Source organism: Dromiciops gliroides, chromosome 4 (assembly GCF_019393635.1).
Source record: "Dromiciops gliroides isolate mDroGli1 chromosome 4, mDroGli1.pri, whole genome shotgun sequence".
Taxonomy (NCBI): domain Eukaryota; kingdom Metazoa; phylum Chordata; class Mammalia; order Microbiotheria; family Microbiotheriidae; genus Dromiciops; species Dromiciops gliroides.
In genome coordinates, this window is record NC_057864.1 from 376,646,376 (window position 1) to 376,668,146 (window position 21,771).

The 21,771-nt window shown below is 40.3% G+C and overlaps 1 protein-coding gene across 1 annotated transcript in view; it reads left to right on the forward strand.

The window, feature by feature from the left end:
* Nucleotides 1–8,210: 8,210 nt before the first annotated feature.
* The window catches only part of HECA (hdc homolog, cell cycle regulator), a 54,312-nt gene continuing 40,751 nt past the window's right edge, over nucleotides 8,211–21,771 (forward strand). The window contains exon 1 of the mRNA XM_043962360.1: nucleotides 8,211–8,792. Within this exon, the coding sequence (XP_043818295.1) occupies nucleotides 8,498–8,792 (295 nt within the window). The 5' untranslated portion in view covers nucleotides 8,211–8,497. The remainder of the gene's footprint in view (nucleotides 8,793–21,771) is intronic.

A 21,771-nucleotide genomic window follows, 5' to 3' on the forward strand; every position in this document is an offset into this window, starting at 1 on the left:
AGCAGCAATACACTGCACTGAGTAGATACTTTTAAAAAAAGGATGTAGATAGTAAAATAAGCACTTCCATATTCAATCTTTTTTTCTATTCTTCTTTGTATTTAGAAACGTTTGTATTCGTTGGTGTTGTCAGATTCACAATTACAAAGGATTTTTAAAAAAATAGTGAAGTCAGAGGGAGGAGCACCACCTCCTAGCTTTGTGACTGGTAGAGCTTACCTTTTTAGTTTATTATGTAGTACATCATTTATGTTTAAAAGAAGTAGATGAACCATTTGCATAGCATTTAAAGGGTGGTAGAAATAGGCAAAGTCAATTGGAAAAACGTTTTCATTGGCAATTTTTAAAGTGACTGCATTTTTTTATAGTAAGAATGTTCATTTAAAATATATTTCATTCATTCTGAGAAGGTTCAGTGCATTGCCAAGGGTTTCAAAGCACTTGTGAGTACTTGTAAGTTCTATATGAAAATGAAGGGAAATTCTCTCTTAACACTTAGAAACTCACACCCTTGTTTCCTGCTAGAACTTGCTTGTCTCTGTTTCATTTCGGCAAGAAACAACAACTGCTGTTTCAAAGCAGTCAATAGTCACCCTGCAGTTTGTAGGTTCTATTTTCTTTACAGTAGGAGTTAAAGGGCAAAACAAAACAACAAACCAAACACAAAGTATAGCTGGCCTAGCCATCCATTCACAAAAAAAGCCAAGATTCACCAATTCTTACAGGATATTGGAAACTATCTCACAACACACCAAAGAAAATGAAAAACTACACTCAAGATATTACCTTTCAGGTCCTGAGGAGTGATGGTTAGATCCATAAAGCTGGGAAGACATGGAGTTCCTGGCAAAGCCTTCCTCTCAGATTGAAAGCTAAGTGATGGGAAGCTGATTGTAACGCAGTCCCACTAACAGCAATCATGAGCCAGCATGAAAAAACTTCTCTCAGGGAGTACTTTGATTTAACTGTGTCATCTATTTAGAAACTAAAATAATTGATCTAGAAATGTAGCACTGTATAATAAACAGACTGGTGAATTTGATTTCAAAAGTTGCCTTAGACACCTACTATCTATATGATTGGGATAAATTATTTAACCTCCCAATGAATTTGGCAACTCCATTAAATCATAAATTATAGATGAGTTATCAATATTGATAAGTGGATTCACAAGTGTAAGAGGAAAAATAGTCCCTGATAAATAGAACTTCCTTTACTTTAAAATTGGTAAGTCAAGGTTGTTTTATTTGGTCTTTAAAACAAACAAACAAAAAACACCAAAAGATTTTTGGGACATTTCCCACCCTTTGGGGCTTTAAGAGGGTTAAATGTTATTACTTTGCTGATCTTGGTTTCATTGTTTAGGATATCTCAGCTGGATGACATGTTAGAGAGCACAAAACAAAGGAACACAAAAAAACCCGTTTCACTGCTATCCCTATCCCCCAAGTAATATATCAACGCATCAAGATTCTGCCATGAAATTGTGCACTTTATTCACAATATTGTCATTTCTACATTCACAAAATCTCTTGTATAGGTCCCCTTCACTCCATTCACATAGCCACCATTCTAGCTCAGAGCCTCATTACTTTTTGACTAGACTAATTCAATGGCCTCCTAATTGGTTTTTCTATTTCATGTCTCTCCTCATTCGGGTTGATCCTTCATTCAACTGCCAAAGTGCTATTCTTATTAAAGCACAGGCTTGACCTCTTACTCAGTAAACTCCAGTGGCTCCCTATTAGCTCCAGGATCAAATAGAAGATACTCTATCTGGAATGTAAAGACTTGTAGCTTGGCCTTTCCTACCTTTCTGGGCTTCTTACACTATACTAGCCAACTTGTTGTTCTTCCCACATGATACTACATGTTCTGGTTCCTTATCTCAGCTTCTCTGGCTTCCTCATCTCAAATCATGTTCTTTGTTGGTTCTCTGAGCTGCTATTAACTTTCTTCTTCTTCTTCTTCTTCTTCTTCTTCTTCTTCTTCTTGTGAGGCAATTGGGGTTAAGTGACTTGCCCAGGGTCACACAGCTAGTTAAGTGTTAAGTGTCTGAGGCCGGATTTGAACTCAGGGCCTCCTGACTCCAGGGCTGGTACTCTATCCACTGTGCCACCTTGCAGGGGAGATTACCTTCTATCTATTCTGTAGGCTAATCCTTCTTTGAAGCCCTATGTCATTGCTCAAGAAATCCTTATTTCATGCTACTTCAAACTCCAAATCCTCTGCTTTTAAGGTTCAACAATGCAACAAACATTTATTATGTGTGTATTGCACAGGACATTGTGCTACATGCTGGAGGACATATAAAAATGAAAGAAAACATAGGTCTACTCTTATGTAGCTAACAAATTAGTAAGTGAACACTATAGATTCATAAATAAGTACTCCATACTCAAATGAGTATGCTAACTAATCAATGTGGATGTTCTTCCCAAAGATGCAGGTTACAACCCATATAAGCCTGCCCATTCTGCACATGCTCTACCATAATTTTGCCCTATGGGGTCTATCCAATATAAAGCAAGGCCTTCCTTGCTTACTCCTGACACAATGAGGCTATCAGTGGAGCACTCTGGCTGTCTTCCTGTCATCCTTCCTCTTTGGTCACCTCCTCCACAAACTCCTAAACAACAACTTCAATGACTATACCCAAGGACCTCCAAGTTTTGAAGGAACTTCTGTCCTGGGGTCTCTCCTAATTAGTGACTGTCTTTCCCCAAACACTATTTTGGCAAGTCTCTCATATTAGCATATGTGCTCCTTGAGGTTAAGAATGATTTCATTCTTTTTATCAGTATTCCCAGGAACTAACACAGTGTTTGTTGATTGATTGATTGACAGAGAATAATGAGAAAGGCATTTTGCTTAGGGTCAACAGAATGAACAAAACAAGTGGAAATGAATGGAGTGGAGAACTGAACTTTTTTTGTACCTTTATAATAGTATGCATTGTTTTATAGTTGGGCAAATCACTTAACCTCTGTTTGCCTTAATCCATTGGGGAAGGAAATGACAAACCATCCCAGTGTCTTTGCCAAGAAACCCTAGTCATGAAGAGTGGGATACAACTGAATGAATGACCAAGCCAGGAGGTAGTTAGTTGGCCTATTAAGGAGCATCATGACATAGTTAACTCTCTATTGGACTTGGATTCAGAAAGATCCTGGTTTAAATCCTTCCCCTGTCACTTATTAGCTGTATGACCTTGGCTAAGTCATTGAATTTTTCTATGCCTCAGTTTCCTCATCTGTAAAATGATGATAATACAAAGAAACTACCTCACAGGGCCTTCAAGAGAAAATGCAGGGGGAAGCTAGGTGGTGCAGTGGATGGAACACCAGCTCTGGAGTCAGGAGTACCTGAGTTCAAATCCGGCCTCAGACACTTAACACTTGCTAGCTGTGTGACCCTGGGCAAGTCACTTGACCCCAATTGCCTCACTAAAAAAAAAAAAAAGAGAAAATGCATACAAAATGTTTTGCATACCTATAGGTGTTATATGAATGAGGGTAATTATTATACTTGTTTAGCATTCACACTATAATCTTTCAGCATTTATATTCACAAGTGGCTTTCTGAGATATGTGTGTGTCCATCCAATTGGATATCACTGACAAAAGACATTCATACATTTTGTTTACAACATACATATGATTATTCATCATGTCAACCCTAACATGAAAGGATGAATTGCTATTTCTATTTTCCAAAAGAGGACAAGGAAACATTAATATAATGTGAATTCTTAAGTGGTATCACCTTAAGCAAGCTTTTTGCAGTGCTGGGTTTAGAACTATTGTTCATTACTTGTGTTTCCAGACTGCTGCATGTGTTAGTCAAAGTTAATTCCAGAGTCAATTCTAAGAATCTTGATAATCTCAATTTTGATAATTTTTCACTGCCACTTCTGGGTTGCTAATTAATAACCAGTAGAACTCAATTTACCTTGAGATCTCAGGACACAGATGAAGAGTGTCCAAAAAATAGGGCACTGGAACAATGACCATTTATTTGAACTCTGGAGGATACCATCCAGAGCTGGAGGCTCCTTTTCTCTAGGGATTTCACTTTCCTTCTATATCAGCATCTCCACCCTCCCACTCCCCCCTCTCCTTTTCTGTTGGAGGCTTATTTGGGAGTACATAAGGCAGAACTGTTTTAATTGATGTAAGTCAAATTGTACAGGACTATAGTCTCATTTTATTGCTAATGTATTAGACTTTCTATATAGTATGTTAGTATCTGGCCTCTGATATTCATCAACAATGTGACAATGGACAGTTGGTCACAACTTCTCTGATTCTCAGTTCCTTGCTCTTTAAAGGGTTAGAGACGGGACTTATGATTTTATTGGTATAGGAAACTCCCAAAGAAGGAATCTCGCTATACCAGTTGCAGTTTTTTTTTAATGGATCCAATACTTCTACCTTTATTGACAATATCACATAAATGGATTCTAGTTGAATGTACATGTTTCAACAGTTGCAGTTTGTTACCTTCTCTGCCATGTATAATCTTGGATAGCTGTTTAGAACATTGAGAATTTAAATGATTTGAGTGAGTGAGCATCACTCCGTTAGAATTTGTCAGAAGTGGCACTTGGATCTAGTTCTATCTGGATATGAGACTACCATCTTACTTAATGTGCCTTACTGCCTTGTCTTGTATGTAAGATAGCGATAATAAAATCCGTAGTATCTACTCCACCGGGTTGTTTTGAGGCTCAAATGAGAATATATGTAAAGTGCTTTGCAAACTTTAAAACCTATGTAAATGTCAGTTATTAATTACGGAAAAATTAATAAAGCTTTACTGACTTATAAAGCTCCTAATGTTCCTTCTGTTTTTGTTTTTAATACAGGAAGGGTTTCTGTCATTTTTCCTTTTTATATCTTATAGGAACTTACTCATCATTTGAGCTTTCAGAAACAAGGCAGTTAACAGTCAACAAACATTTATTAAGTACCTACTATGTGCCAGGAACTATGCCAAGAGCTGGGATTACAAATACAGGTTAAATAATAAAACCAAGTCCTTGCCCTCAAGGAGTTACAATTTAATGACAGAAGACAACACACAAAAAGAAGCCGAAAGGTTGGGGGAAGGGGCCCAATGGTGTTGGTGGTGGGGAATGGTGCTTTGGAGTTTCTGGCTTTACTGTACAGTCAGAGGGGACAAAGAGTTGTGATGAGTTATGAGTAGTAAGGCTGATTTGATCTTGCAGGATAATGAGGCTTTCCCAAAGATCAGAAAAGTCTCAAAGTAGTGCAGCCAAGTGAGAAATGAGATGTCTGTTCTAAGCCCCCTCCTTGAGTGGAGGAGGTTTTGGAGTTCATGCACACACACACACACACACACACACACACACACACACACACACATGATAAATAGGAAACAACAGAGAAAAAAATGCTAGAATTAAAAGGGATAGAAAAAGGCTTCCCATGGAATGTAGAATTTTAGCTAGAACATGAAGGGAACCAGGGAAACCAAGAGGCAGAGATGTTGAAGGAGAGAATTCCAGGCATGGGAGAAAGAAAATCCCCAGAGTTGGAAGATGGAATGAAGGTCTTTGATGAGGAACAACAAAAAGGTCAGTGTTACTGGATTGAAGAGTCCAGGGGGAGGGGGGAAGGGGTGCCAGGTGCTAGGAAAGACTGGTTATGAAGGACTTTGAAATAAAGAATTTTTAAGCTGATCTTGGAAGTGTCAGGCACTCACTGGAGTTTATTGAGTGTAGAGTGGTGACATGGTCAGACCAGTGCTTTAAGAAGGATTGATAGCAGAGTGGAGAATGGACAGGAGTGGGAGAAAGACCTGTAGCAGGGAGAACCACCAGCAGGATGTTGCAGTAGCCCAGGCATGAGTTCATGAAGGCCTGCACTATGGTGGTGGCAGCATCAGAGAAAGACGAACATATTAGAAATGTTACAAAGGTGAAAGCAACAGGCTTTGGCAATAGATTGGATTTGGGGGGTGGTGTGAGAGAGTGACTCCAAGACTTGCTGTTTATCCATAAAGCTTTGCTGCTTCTCAGATGTCCTTTACTCCTACTTAAACTTCGTTTTTCAATATTTCTGTCTTTGTAGTATGATTAGCTAGATTTATTATCTCTTCACAAAGTTTGATTTAGTATCTGCAACAAACTTGGGAATGGAATCACTTGGCTTTTCTCCTGTCTCCTTTTTTATTTATCAAGTTCATTTGAATAAGGATATGCAGAGTTCATTCAATTAGAAGGAATAACTCCAAGCTCAGAGGGTGGTGCCCTTTGAACCAATTACAATCACGTTCCTGAGGAGGGATTCCAATCTCAGGTCTTAGATGAAAGGTAGGTGGTAGCTGTGAGAATTTCTGGAAGATATCCACAGCTACCCACATAAATGAAGTCTCTCAGATAATATTACACCTTGTGCTGCATCACCTTGGTTTTTGTGTACTCTAAGGAGAGTGTTTTTTTCCTTCTTAATTTCCATTGAACCATTTGATATTTTTTAAAACTTTTAGTTTTTAGTCTTTTAGTTTAAAGTCTTAGAAGAGCTAAAGTTACCAAGATGTTTCCAAATCCTTCACTATTTATTGGAATATGATGTCACATTTATATAGTGCTTCTAGATTTACAAAGCACCTTTCACTCAACAACCTAGTGAGTTCCAATGTATATAATTGTCCTTATTTTACAAATGAGGAAACACCCACAAGTCAGAAAACTAGTGAACATAGAAGCAGATACTAGAATAGGGCTGCAATTCCTGTTCTCTCTTCACATCTACAAGGTTGTGAATCAGGTCACCACTCTCTCTGTCTCTCTCTGTCTCTGTCTCTGTCTCTCTCTCTCAAATGTAGCAATATGAAGTTGTACAAGAGGCAACTGTTTTCCTATCAGTTGATTTAAGGCAGCTAGATCCTGGAGTAAAACACCAGGCTTGAAGTCAGGAAGACTTCAGATCCTAACTTGGACAAATATTAACTGTATGACTCTAGGCAAGTCATATAATCTTTCTCAACCTGTTTCTTCACCTGAAAAATGAGGATAATACCACCTACCTAATGGAGTAGTGAGATTTAAATGATAATAAATGTAAAGCACTTTGCAAATTTTCAAAAGATATAAATAATAGCTAAATAATGAAAATAATAATAGCTAACATTTATATAGTGCTTACTATGTGCCAGGTTCTGAGCTAAGGGTTTTACAATTATTCTCTTATTTTGCATAACAACTGTGGAAGGTAGGTGCTTTTATTATCTTTATTTTATAGATGGGGAAACTGAGGCAAACAGGTTAAGTGATTTATTTGCCCAGGGTGACCCCAGCTAGGAAGTGTCTGATGTTGGAATTGCACTACCTCACAGGATTGTTGTGAAGATCAAATGATACATACACAAAGCTTTTAGCCCAGGGTCTGACACATTGTAGATGGTAAATAAATGCTCATTCCCTTCCCTTCCTTTTAGGCTGACTTTGGTGTTGGAGGAAATGGGTCTAAGTCCCGTCTCTTCCATTGGCTCTTTGTGATTTTGGAGAAGTCACTTAAATTCTTTGGGTCTAAGCTTCCTAGTCTGTATAGAGGGGACTGGATGGGTCTAAGTCCTGTCTCTTCCATTAGCTCTTTGTGATTTTGGACAAAGTCACTTAAATTCCTTGGGCCTAATCTTCCTAGTCTGTATAGAGGGGACTGGACTACATGACCTGTCAGATCCTTTCCTGCTTTCAAACTCTCTGTTCCTTTATTCCTACCTACATTTTGCTTCTACCATCTTGGTTTTCAGCATTTCTGTCTTTGCAGTATGATTAGCTAGATCAATTATATCTTGATAAAAGTTTGATTTAAGCTAATCTAGTACACGGACTCCCGGGCTCCAACTCCTTAGCAATTTAATATCCTACTTCTACTGCTTTCAGTGACCACGGTAAGGGAATTCAGAACCGCTTCCGAAAGGACCACGCGGGGCTCCACAGTGACATCACAGTGGGTGGGGTCTGTCAAAAGCCAATTCACAGAACTCCACCAAAAGAAGGTGAGCCCCTTCTCGCGGAGGACTCGTGACGTCACAGGGGCGGGCCCGCCACCCATGAGGTCACTCGGAGGGCGTGTCGAGCAGGACTCCTCGGGTGTCGTCACGGGCGGTGGGCGGGGACAGAGCGTGTAGGAGAAGCAGAATCAAAACAAGCTGGAGACCCGCCTTTTCCCTCCGGCTCCTAAGTGTCTCCCTCACGCCCCAGAAGCAGGCGGTGGCCGCGGCCGCCACTGGCCCTGCGAGTGCGCCGCCGAGCCCCGGGAAGCTGGGCGGGCAGGGGTGCCCGGCGGGGGATGGAGCGGGAGATGCCTGAATAGAGCGGGACCCCAGCCCGCGCCTTTCATTCTCCGCTCGGTTGCAGAAGGGGCGGGCGGCCGCGGCAGCCGCCGGGCGTGGGGCGGGGGCCATGAACAGCCGCCCCCGGGGGAGCCGCCTTCGCTGAAGCCCGGCGGCCCCGGATCCTCGCGAGATGCCCAACCCCAAAAGCAGTAAAGGCGGCCGCAAGAACAAACGCGCCAACAGCAGCGGGGACGAGCAGGAAAATGGAGCCGGGGCCCTGGCGGTGGCGGCCGCCGCGGCTGGCGCGGCGGGCGGGGGAGCCCTGGCCGCGGCGACGGGCTCGGGAGCCGCGGCGGGAGCGGGAGCGGCGGGCGCGGGCGCGGGAGCGGCCGGAACCGGAGGAGCGGCGCCCGGCGCGGGCTCGGCAGCGGGAGCGGGAGCGGCGGCGGCTGCCGCCGCGGCCGCTTCGGGCGACGCCAAGAGCGGTAAGCCGGCCGGGGCTTACCTGGGAGGGGACCGGGGCCGCGCCGCCCCGGCTGCAACTTCCTCCCGGGTCGGCGGGGCCCGCCCGGGCGGGCGCCTGATTCGCGTGGACAATGCGAGAGTCGGGAAGTCCTTTCCCCGCCCCCCCCCTCCCCAGCCCCCGACCGGTGACAGCGCCCCCCGGCTCGGGGACCCGTGTCGCTGCGGCGGCGGGCACGGGCCGCCGCGGGTCCGTCCCTCGCGACCCCCGCCCTTCCTTCCCTGCTTTGTAAGGGCGGCCGAAGGAAGGAAGGGGCTGCGAAGTTAAGGAGGACGAGCCAATGGAAAACTTGGGCACCACTGTTGCCCCCCTTTAAAGGCAAGGACGGAGAAGCGGGGAGCATCAGCTCCTACAAATCGGGGCTGGTTCCTCGTGGCCGCAGGTGACTCGGCTCCCTCCCTAGAGAAATTCACACTAGGGTGAGATAGGCTGTTTCATTTGCTGGAGGAAGGAAGAGTCTCTCAACTTGACTTCCGTTCTCAATCGAGAGTTAGAACTATTTCTAATTCTGCTTTACCGATTTTTTTGTGGGGAGGAGCCCCCAATTTTCAGTGGTTCCTAAGTTACATTGCATTTTTTGGGAAGGGTCTTTGGGTGGTTGACTGAGATAGGACGGGTTTGCAGCTCCTGAGGCGTAGAAAAGTTTCTAAGTAGCACTTCTTTGAGTTGCTCTGATCTGGTGAAACCTTTTTCTGGGAGAGAGAGGGAGAGAGGAGAGAGAGAGTGTGTAGGGGTAAAGGAAAGGTAGCAGAAAGATTGGGTGCACGTGTGTATGTTTATAGGGGTGGAGAAAGGGTAGCACAAAAATCGGGATGGGTGTGTGTGTATGCATAGGGATGGAGGGAAAGTAGCAGAAAGATTTGGATGCTTTTGGAGGATGTTTCAGTTGATGTTTTCAGCCTTTGGAAAGATTCTTTAGGTACATGGGTCACTTTTTCAGATGATGCACTTGCATTTTTAAAGCTCTTCTGCAGTACTATTAATAGAAGATTGAAGAAATAGTTAGTGTAGGTTAATAAAAACAAAACTGCAGGCCTCATTTCTTATGGCTCTGTGATTTTGAATTGACTTTTTCCCACAGATTTTGAATAAGTGAGTAACTGAATAATTAGGGTGAATTTTCGACCTCTTTTATGGATAGACCTTTTGGCTCCTTCCTGGATAGTTGATTTTACCGTAAACTCACTGAATCAGTTTAATTTAGGTCTGTATTTTCCTCCCCCTTTGGCACTCTTTCAACAGTTGTTGGTTATAATAAAAGATTACCCCTTCAGAAACCCAAGCAAAGTCTGTGTGGATGCCCCTGGTGGAGTGTCAATGAAAGGCTGAGAATTGCAGGCAGGTATGCATTAAATATACAGTTTATTAACTCCTAACTGATTTTTCAGATTGTTTCTAATTTCCAAAAGGAACCTTGGACTTTTTTTTTTTTGCGGGGCAGTGGGGGTTAAGTGACTTGCCCAGGGTCACACAGCTAGTGTCAAGTGTCTGAGGCCGGATTTGAACTCAGGTACTCCTTAATCCAGGGCCAGTGCTTTATCCACTGCACCACCTAGCTGCCCCCAACCTTAGACTTTTAATAATCAGTTGGCTTCATCGTGCCTCTTGTTGATATTTGTTGATTACAGAGAGGTCTAAGGGGATCTGCAGTGGGAGGATGGATCCCATTTGAATTCAGCCTTAGAGGTTGGGTGTATGTATGTAATTATATCTATGTTTGTATATCTTTATATGGCTATATACACATCAGTTTCACTTAGTAACTGCTTATCTGCCCTTACCACCTCTTGGGCTGATGATGGAGGTAGTAATGAGTTCCATTTTTTAACCTGCTCTATGAACTAGTACTTGATATGTCCTAATATACCTGTTCAAGTTGAAAGTGTCTCCGTCCTCCTAATATGAGATTTTGGTGAACAAGTTTTGTGTTCTACCCATCTTTCATGATTTTATAGATTTCTATTCTGCTCCCTTTTAGCCTTACCCCTCTGGAAGGAAGATTCTTTTATTTTATTATAGTCTAATGTAATATTTTGTGGAGTTTTAGCGTGATACAATGGGGGAAAGTCCTGGTTCTTTAATCATGCTTTTGCCCCTTAACCATCTTTGTGATCTTAGGTAAATTGATTTACCAACTTTTTGGATCTCAGTTTCTTGATCTTTCAAATGAAAAGGCTGCACCAGATTGAGTTTTGAGGTCTTTTCCAGTTCTAAGTTTATGACTGTGATCCTTTTCTCCATTTTTGTTTCTAACTTACTAGGAAGACATCCTCAGAGGACAATTGTAATAATAACAGCATCTTAAGTGCATGTTTTTCCTGGGTTGGTGGTGCCCAGCCCATTGGATTGAGACACTGTGGGCCTAGACAAGAGGTACATAGAATTAGAGGGCATGGATGAGTTGTGATCTGTATCTTTGGGAGGGGATTGGCCACATTGTTGAGGTCACAGGTCTATTGAAATATTGAAATGAATTACTTTTGTGTTGTATACAGAAATCCTTTCACATATGCACTATTTTATTTGATCGTCACAGTAGTAGTAAACACAAGGTAGATGGGGCACATACCTATTGCAAAAATGTTCTGAGAAAGATATATAGTAAACCTCAGTGTTAAATGAGAAGTTATTGTTATTTATTTTTTTTTGTTTAGAACTGTGATTTCATCGTTAGTTTTAGGCCTGTTTCACATATGAAGAAACAAACTAGCAGAGAATGTGTTTTGCTTACAAGTTAAAATGCATAGAAACTGACAGAGCCAAGTGTTATTTCGAGTTCATTCATTTTCCTGTGTTTGACTAATAGCTCAAAGACCTTCATTTTAGACCTCTGGTCTTTTATGGGTAGCATATCTTATATTTGTCTGTATGACACTTAGTATTTTTTTTTCTTTCCTGGAATTGATTTATCAGATCTTCCTATATTCTGTCCCCACTAGTTTGGCATTTTCCTGCGTAGCAAAGTTTAGTGTCTTTTGAAAATGTGGAAGTTTTTGTATACTCTCCAGGTGATTAATAAAATACATTCCTAAAGAAAAGCCTTCTCCCTTCGACATCCAGAGATATCCCTGTTTTACCCTTAATGTTTCTTGTCTCTAGTCAGTTAGTTTCCTGTCAGAGGTAAAACAGAAGCCTATTGCACCTTTAATTCCATGGTGATTCAATTTTTGTTATAGTCTTTGGTATTTAACTTTTTATCAGGGGCTTTTTAAAGGTCTAAGGGACTTAGAGTCATATTTCTTCTTTGTTTACATGCCTATTTCTATAAGAACTCCAATAAATTAGTCAATGTACTTTCATTATGTTTTGGTTCCTGTGTGGAAACTCCAAGCCATTTCCTTCCCCGTTTTTGTTCTTGCTCCAGTGCAGAATGTGGGCTGGGTAGCTAGTGGTCAGGACTGTATGAGTGGTCATCTCTTGTGGTACTGGGAATCTCTTTCCAAGTTGTTCACATGTTAAAATAATCTGGAAATCTAATTTGTCATTGAAGGAATGAGCAGAGAAATGGATATTTAGCCCTATGAAGGATGTTTCTGGTTTGCGTCTTAATAATTAGGTAGAAAAACTGAAAGAAAAGGATGAGATGGTTTTGCGTTGTCACCAAGAGTGATAAAGCAGACTTTATTAAAGGGTTCATGGCAGGGGGTAGACAGAATTGTATGAGGTCAGATCCTTCTAGTATGGGAGTAAAATTGACACAAATTTGAGGAGACTGGTTCAAAATTACTGCATGTGGGCCACTGTCAGATTTTTTTTGTATTCTGAATAAGGAGATTACAATTTGGGGTGGTGGTGGTGGTGGGGGTGTTGGAAGAGTAATCCTGGTAAATTTATAATGAAAAGAAGAGGCAACAAAGAGGGTCTGAGAAATATTTTTTAAAGCACATGAGTGTTTTTTGGGTGCTTTCACATATTTGATTGTAGATGAGGTAGACTTAACCAATCTGTTTTTACTATTGCAGGTGAAGAAAAAGCCTCACAAGTTGTGAATTTGCCCAAGGTCATGTAGCTGCTAAGTTATAATAATAGTCATGACCTAAACTCTTGAGTTTCCAATATCTCAAAAAATCTAAGTTTATATCAAAGTCCTTTTTTACATTGTTGTCACTTCCCAATTACTTTCTTTCTTATTTCTTCTCTTCTCTGCTTGCACCATCATTTTCAAGTGTAAAACACTCCTAGCAACTTCACTTATATAATATATGCTTACCTAAGCAATTCCAGTTTAGTTCTTAGTTGTTCATTTTTTTTTAACCCTAATAAATATCAGTTGGTTCCCATAACAGGTGAAGAAGACAGTGTCCTCAGTGGGTAAAGCTGTGGATTGTGCTTGTAATAATAAGTCTGGCTGGAATGGAGGGATCAGAACTTATATATGGATCTTGGATAACTTGGATATTAATTGTAATTTTTTTTTAGTGAGCCAATTGGGGTTAAGTGACTTGCCCAGGGTCACACAGCTAGTAAGTGTGTGTTAAGTGTTGAGGCCGGATTTGAACTCAGGTACTCCTGACTCCAGGGCTGGTGCTCTATCCACTGTACCACCTAGCTGCCCCCCATTTGTATACTTCTTAAATGTGTATTAGAGCATTGACTACAGGTAAATATTCACATCTTTTGGGAGGGTGGCCAAGGGGAGATACCTTTATTATACAGTTGATCATAACCTATAGTTTTCATGACATTATTACCCTTTGCTCCTGTTCTTGGTAGCTATGAAATTCTGATGACGTTATCTTATATATCATATAAATTTGTATGGTTTTGATTCTCAATACATTACATAATGTCTCTGGATTGTATTGAGTACAATAGTCCATCCACAGATTCATCAACTTTTGTTATTGTTAATCCCTGTTACCAGCACTGTCTAGGTGCCCCCTCGAATTCTCATTCATTCATTCAGCACATTCCTTAAAAGATTGAGTATTGACTGTACAAGGCACCATATGCCATACAGAATTTTAGTAGCTACTGTTCTTTGCCTTTTAGGAGCTTATGATTGAGATAAGGAGATAAGACCTGTACAGAAATATGGCACAGTACAAGGGAGTTCAGGATAAATGCAACAGGAGTTGTTTGAACTAAATACTGTAGAGTACAGAGGAAAGGGGTAATATGAGAAGGTATCAGAGAGGAGGTAGCAATTGAGCTGGGCTTTGAAGGAAAGGTAGACAAAGATGTGAAGTGAGGACATTCTGGACAAAGAAAATGCTATGAGGCAAGGTGTGGAGGTGGAAAGTATAATTCATGTAGAGGAAAATGTAGTTCAGATTGTCTGGAACAATGTTGGTATCAGTGTTATTGCTCATTTTGTGGGTAGTGGGGAGCCAGTGAATGTTTTTAAGAGTAAGGACACAAAGTAATATTTTACAAAGATTAGTCTGGTGGCTTTGTGTAGGAAGCAGAGAAACCAATTAAAAGTATGTTACAATAGTTTAGGCATGGGGTAAAAATTAGGTCCTAAACTAGGGTGGTGGCAGTGGGGGGTGGAAAGGAAGTAACAGATTAGTGCTGCTGGAGTTGATTCTGCAGCCCTGCCTCTTTATTACAATACCCTCTGGTTTCGCTCAAGTGAGGTGCATTTCTTGAGGCAGCAGGATATAACCCACCTCTGCCTCTCTGAGTCAAAATTCTCACTTGTATTGTTAGGAGGATGGCTTCTCAGGTCCCTTTTTACTCTTAATCTGTTACTTTATCCAGACTCGTGATTTGTGCGTTTTGGAGCCAATGGTGGGAGAACTGGAGAGTCCCCAAAACGATTTCGTGGTGCTCACGAAAGTAGAATGTAAGCTTCTTCAGTTAATCAACAAGCATTTATTATGTTGCTGTTCTGCTCCAAGCATTGTCCTAGGCCCTAAGCCTACAGAGACAAAAATGAAGCAGTCCTTGCAAGCAATGTGTATATAAAAAAGCATATTCAAAATAAATTCAAGGTAATATTTTTTTGGGAGGAAAGCACTAATAGTTGGAGGGATCAGAAAGACCTCAAAGAGAAGGTAGTGCTTTAGATGAGTCGAATGAAACTAGTAAAGGTCAGCATGATAACAACAACTAACATTTATATAGTGTCTGCTGTATGCCAGGCAGTGGGTTGAGCACTTAGAAATGTTATCTCATTTGATCCTTACAACTACGCTTTGAGGTTTGGGGTTCCTGAGGCACAGAGAGGTTAAGTGATTTGCCCAGAGTCACATAGCTAGTGAGTGTCCGAGGCTGGATTTGAACTCGGGTCTTCCTCTCTCCAGGTCCAGTATTCTATCCATTGTACCATCTAGTTGCTTCTTGTTTTTTTATTTTTGTCTACATCCTCAGGGTGGAAAGGATATGTCCTTAGTGTTTTGAGATTGAATTCAGGACACAAAGAAATTATGTTTGTGTGTGTGTGTGTGTGTTGTGTCTGTGTATAGATAGATAGATATAGATATCGTAGTTCAGTTCAGTGGGTCATATGGTGTAATGCAGAGGTTCTCAAAGTGTGGTCTGTGGACCTATGGACCCTTTCAGGGGGTCCAAAAGGTTAAAATTATTTTTATAATAATACTCAGATATTATTTGCCTACTAAAATGCTCCTATTTTCCAACTACACATTACTATGAGGCAAAGATCTTCATATACTTCAACTGAAACAACATATTGCACCAGATTATGAATGCAGAAGAAATATGCCAATCTAACTGTTCTGTTAAGCTAGACATTAAAGACATTTGCAAAAATGTATAAAACAATGCCACTCTTCTCAACAATGTTTTTATTTTAGAAAGTAGTTAATTAAAAGGGTAAAGGGCAGTGAATAAAGCACTGGCCCTGGATTCAGGAGGAGCTGAGTTCAAATCCAGCCTCGGATACTTGACATTTACTAGCTGTGTGTCCTTGGGCAAGTCACTTAACCCTCATTGCCCTGCCCCTCCCCCCCCAAAAAAAAACGTTTAAAGGGGATCCTGAAACCAAAAAGTTTGAGAAATGATTGTGTGAGGAAAGGTAATGGCCTCCTCTCAATAGGATATAACCACCACCATTTAAATTACATTCCTCCAGACTTGTTTGAGGACAAAGGTCTTAGTCCCCCTTCCCTCCAGCAGACAGATCACGTGGTTCAAGTAGTCCTGAGCTGGTCTCAGCCAGGACCTCTCCCTGAAGAATTGAAGGAATGTCCCTGTGTCAACCCCATTACCTAAGAACTCAAAGAAATTAGGGTTAAGAATACTGTGTTCTGATTAGCTAGCTCTTGAGTTTATATTGTAACCCTTAATTAGTCAGCCAATGATGAACAAGGGGAGGGTCCATTTTGAGTTAGGGACTAGGGATTAAAATGGGGTCTGCAGCCCTATACTACACATTTGCTGGCTGTAGCACTTATTTGCAAGTGTCCATTCTCTCAAGAATGAAAATAAACAGGCCTTTGACACTGCTACTGAGTTCCAGAGAATTATTGAGCAGGGGTCTTTTTCCTCTTTAATGGTATAGTGGAAAGAACAACAGAGTTGTCTGGAGTCCTAGTTCTAGCTACTGGATCTCAGGCAAGTACCTTTTATTCTCTGAGCCTTAGGGGTAACCTCTATAAAATCAGATCAATACAATAAACTACTACCTCACTTCACAGGGTTGTTATGAGGACTATGCTTTGTATTCCTTATATTGTTGGAGAAATGAGAGCTACTATCTCACCACCTGGTTGGGAGGAAAGTACTTTGTCTACTTTAAAATGCCATATAAATGTGACTTGTCTCTACTGCTATAATTTAGTTAAATTATGGGTTAATAAAACTGGCTTCCTTTTGGAAGTAAGGAAGTATAAATCTTAAAATTTATTGTGGATTAAATAGCTGGTTTGGTAAACTTGAGGGCAAGTATTGACTTTCTTTAACCTCTTCCTAGTTCTGGCACTCTGCCTGGCAGATGTATACTAAATGCTTATTTTTGCTAATGAAAAAGGCTTTTGTGGTCTAGCCTTGGAACCTAACTACCTCTGTGGAAGGATATTTTTTGAGTTCTAATCAGTCAGTGAACTTTGAGAATATGACCCATTTATTGTGGACTGGATTACCTTTATATATTCATGTCCCAGGTTTGTAATAGCTAGACACTGGGTAATTCCCTACTTAAGGAATCAGTTCAACTTTTAGTCATTTCAGTTGTTTTCACATCCCCACCCCCCAAAACCCCTTTGAAGAAAATGAGAACATTCACTTGCCCTTCAATTCAACAGCCATTATTCTGATGTTTTCTTTCCTTATCTAGAATGCAGTTCTGTTGGGTATTTTAAAAGACTTTGGACTTAAAGTACTTTATCTTCTAAAATCCTCTTTGTAATTAGGATTGGTAAAAGATGTTTTCACCTCATTTCCTTTCTTTACATTTTGTCTACCAGAGGGAATGATGAATTATTCTCAGCCCAGGAAATGGCTTCTTTCTTGTTACTTACTTCATATTGCTTGTCACAAGGTCTGAAAATTTAACCATTTGAGTCAGTCCAATAAAATGATTCTTTGAAAAGATCTTTAGAAAGAAATTTCAGCTAAATGTTTGTATGAGTTTAGTAGAGAGTCCTTTGTAGATAATTTAGTTTGAGAACTATTAAGGTGATCAGAATCAAGATTTGGCCAGAATACTTAAGTTCTGACTGCTTTAGATCACAAACTCCATGGCTAAATGGGAGAGGCTTCTTTGATTTCTCTTTAAAGTATCTGAAAGCATATCATTGATTGGAAGCCTGCTGTAGAGCCTGATGGTCTTCAACAGTGAATCTGATCTGGACTTTACATCTTCATATGTTGCTGCCACCACCATAGTGCAGGCCCTTATCACACATCTGGACTATATGAATAGCCTAATGATGGGGTCTCCCTCTTTCAAGTCTCTCCCTACTCCAGTGTACCCTTCATTCAGCTACCAAAGTGATTTTCTTAAAGCACTGGTCTGACCACATCACCATTTTATTCAGTAAACTCCAATGAAATACAAGATGCTTTGTTTGGCATTCAAAGCCCTTCATAATCTTGCCCCTTCCTGCTATTCCAGCCTATTACTCCCTACCATGTACTCTTTGATCTAGTGACATTGGCCTCCTAGCTGTTCAATAAATAAGACACACCATCTCTCAGCTGTAGGCATTTTCTCTAACTATTCCTCCATGCCTGGAAAGCTCTTCCTCCTCAATTTCTGCCTCCTAACTTCCCATTAGACCGTGAACTCCTTCGGAATACAGGCTTTTTTTTTGGTGGGACAATGAGGGTTGTGACTTACCCAGAGTCACACAGCTAGTAAGTGTCAAGTGTCTGAGACTGGATTTGAACTCAGATCCTCCTGAATTCAGGGCCAGTGCTTTCTCCACCATGCCACCTAGCTGCCCCTAGAGGCTGGCTTTTGCCTTTCTTTGTATTCCCCTGTGCATGGCGCATAGTAGGTGTGCAATAAATATTTGTTGATTGACTGGTTTCAGTATTTCTGCACTGAGAGTCTCACAGCACTTAATGTTTTGTGCAGAGGCTTCCGTAATTATGGGCATCAGGCCCTCTGCTTCCTGAACCATGGGAGGTCAGCTAATTGAGGTTCTCTTTGGACAATTAAATGCCAGGGGAAGGCTTTGGGGCTGACTGAGTAGAAAGCCTCTTTCAATGACGAGAGAGGAGGAGGGCTTCATTTTGTTTTTTATACTTCAGTAGAAAGTGGCTAATCCCTGTTTATGATAGTGGATTAATTACCTTGTTATATCATTTTATTTTTTGGTCATGATTTAAATATTTTTTAAAACAACTAACTCTTGTTGGAGAATCTTGTACTTCAAAAATGAGGAATTTGGGCTTTGAATTTTCTGTATTTCAGAAAGCTTGTTCTCAGGGGCCGGTGAAATGGTAGCTCTCTAACAGCATGTTTTAGCTTGATTGAATTAGAGTTTTTACTTTCTTTTTTAAAAAAACAACATGGTCATCAAAAGTGCGTGATTTTTGATAATTTTAAAGCTATATATTTTTAATCTCTTAAGTAGAAACAGAATCCAGAATATTTCTCTGTTAAAATACTTTAACACAGTTTTAAAGGTATAGTCAAGGGAGAGATTTTTAGGGGAAGTTTGAACCAACAGGAAAAGTTAAGAGGAAGTATGTGTTAAATGTTAGTCATGTTATTAATTGAACCTGCAGTAGCAACAGTTTTCTAATACATTTAGCACACAATTTATGTCACATAGACTCATATACCATGGATCAAATCATGTTCCTTAAAAAAGACCACATACCTGTGGCAAAAGCCTAATAGAAAATAAGGTTTTCCTGTGATTCAGTTACTAATCTTATACTATATGTTATGTGTTTTACTGTTTTTTTATATTTTGCAATTAGATTGCCCTTTTAGGTTTTTTTTTTTAAATAGGAACCCAAATTACTCATATCAGGTATAGGGATAATTGACAGATTTTAAGTGTGTTTGTTTTCCCCAGGGATAAGCATAAAGATCAGGTTTAACATTATGCCATTTCTCTTCAGGACATAGTAGCTAGGAGCCAAAGAAATCATTTTGGCACTTCAGTTCTGAAGCTGATTGATATGTTCTATTTTAAGTTTCTGAATGAGCACATATAAATGTAGCAACTATGATACAAAGTGCAATCAGACCCCATGGATAATTATTATAGCAATACCCTTCCTAACTAGAGTTTAGACTTCAAGTACCTTCAGCAATATGGATTTGGGGTGAAAACCTAAGCAAGAAATTTCCCATAGCACCCAAAATAGCTTTAACCATTGTTTTCTCCCTGGAGAAGTCCATAAGCCCTTATTCAGAATATTATTTACAGTATTTGTAGGTTACACAAAGTATCAAATGCTGTTTCACATCATACAACAAATTTGAAGCAGAAAACTAGAAAGGGGGTAGTGGTAAAAAGGTCGGATTAGAGCCAATATATGGAAACCCCATAAAAGGGGAAGGTGCCACTGGCAGTTGGTGGATAAGCAACAGCTGCAGTGTTCCCAGCAGAATAACTTTTTGGGTGAGGTAGGCCCAGTGCAGCAAGCAATAAAGGCAACTGATAAACCTCTATGTCTGTAGGATTTCGGGGAGACGGACAAACCCATAACAAAGGAAGGTAGTGTGGGGAAATTACTTAGGTTTTGCAAAAGGCGAATGACTTTCTGAACTCAGTAAGGGGCACTGTTCCTGCTGAATTCCTAAGGTTTTTCTCTATTTCAGTCCAATACCGCCCTGCCTTTATGTGCTCTCTCCTTGCCCTATTGACAGATGAGTCCCAACCCCTGCCACCTGCTGCTTCCTTGCACATAGCTAAATTGCCTTGTTACTCTCCTTACACTGTTTTCATCCCAAGGTAGTTTAGTTTCCTACTGTGAAACCTGCAGGTACTGAAATTCATTATTTACGGAATCTCCTCACCTCCTCACCCCCCCATCCCCCATCCCCCATCCCAGCTGTAAACTGGGTCTAAATTACCACATAGTTTCCTTACTATAATAACAAGGTTAAATCCTGGACCATGAAAAAGACTTAATGGTTCTCATTTTGGTTATTTAATTGAAATTAAATTTGCATACTAACAAGAGTGACACTAACAAAAGCAGCACTTTATTTGCACTTTGTGCATCAGTATTGACCCAGTTCCTTGTATCTTCTCAAATGACCATGAGCCAAAAGAATTTCCTGAACTTGGTGCTTTGTTGATCATATTTTAACTTTGTTGCTCTTCTGGGCACAAGTGGGCTTTTGACAAATCTGAATTTGTGATTACTGAGCTTTCTTTCCAATTTGAGATGAATAATCAAGGATATTTCCTCTTGAGAAGGAAGCTTTTGCTTCCAGCCCTCACAGTGGAGATCTTAAATATGGGGAGTGCTTGACTACTATACTAATAAAGATCTTCCCCCAAGGAGATTTAAGTGGCTAATGAGATTTGTGACCATATTCTGGTTTGGGAGACATTGCATTGTGGTTCCTCCAAAGATAGCTGATAACAGCTGATCTTGGTGTTGGTCTCAGGATTCACACCTGGATCTTTAAATGAGCTATGTAAATTCTTTACTTATTTAAGCAATTGAGTAACAGAATGGTAGGAGATTATCTATTTCAGTTGAGGCCCAGGAGCTAAAGTGATTTAATTTGCCCACAGTTACAAAAAAATATATTAAGTAGCAAAAGTGGACTCTATTCAGTTCTTCTGGCTTCAAATCTAGTGCTACTACTGTTAGCTTTCTTGTTCAGCCCTAGGAAAGCACTTTCCAAAGGTATTACAGATTTTTTTAGATTACAACTGATTTTTTTTTTTTTGCTGAGCATGGTTTTTTAAAAAGCATACATCTACCATATTAGTATATACATAATTCATTCCTCATTATTCCTAAATCATTTTATCCACTGCTACATAATTTCTTCCATTAATACCTCTTACATTGTTCACTTTTTTCTGCTGCCATGTGAAATAGGAATTCTAGTTACAAGTTTGGTTTAGTATGGATTTAAAGCTTAAAAGGACCTTAGATCTTTCAGGTTCAACATACTGTTTTTGTTAGTGTTTATTATTTTAAGAAGTGATGAGTATGGCTAATTTCAGTTTTCTTGTATAAATTGGGATTTTTACTAAGACCTGTCTGAATTTATCCCTTCCTACTCCAGCAGAAAGTTTTTATCAGTTACCAAGGCACCTGTGAGTCATTTCCCCCAAACCATATTGTAATTCCACAGTGCAGTTAAATTCAGGGCTGAGGCCAGAAATATGCAATCCTAAAGTATAGGTTTGCTGCTGAAGTGACACAAGGTACATGTCAGGTTAATAAAGGAAGAATTGAGAGTAACTAAACAAACTTGTGTTGCAGATGAGGAGTGAATTTTTCTTTCATTTGTGTTAATATATTGAGCTTGTGAAACATTTAAAGAGGTGGTAAGTTGGATCAATCAATCAATAAACTTTTATTAAGGTACATGCCAGGCCCTG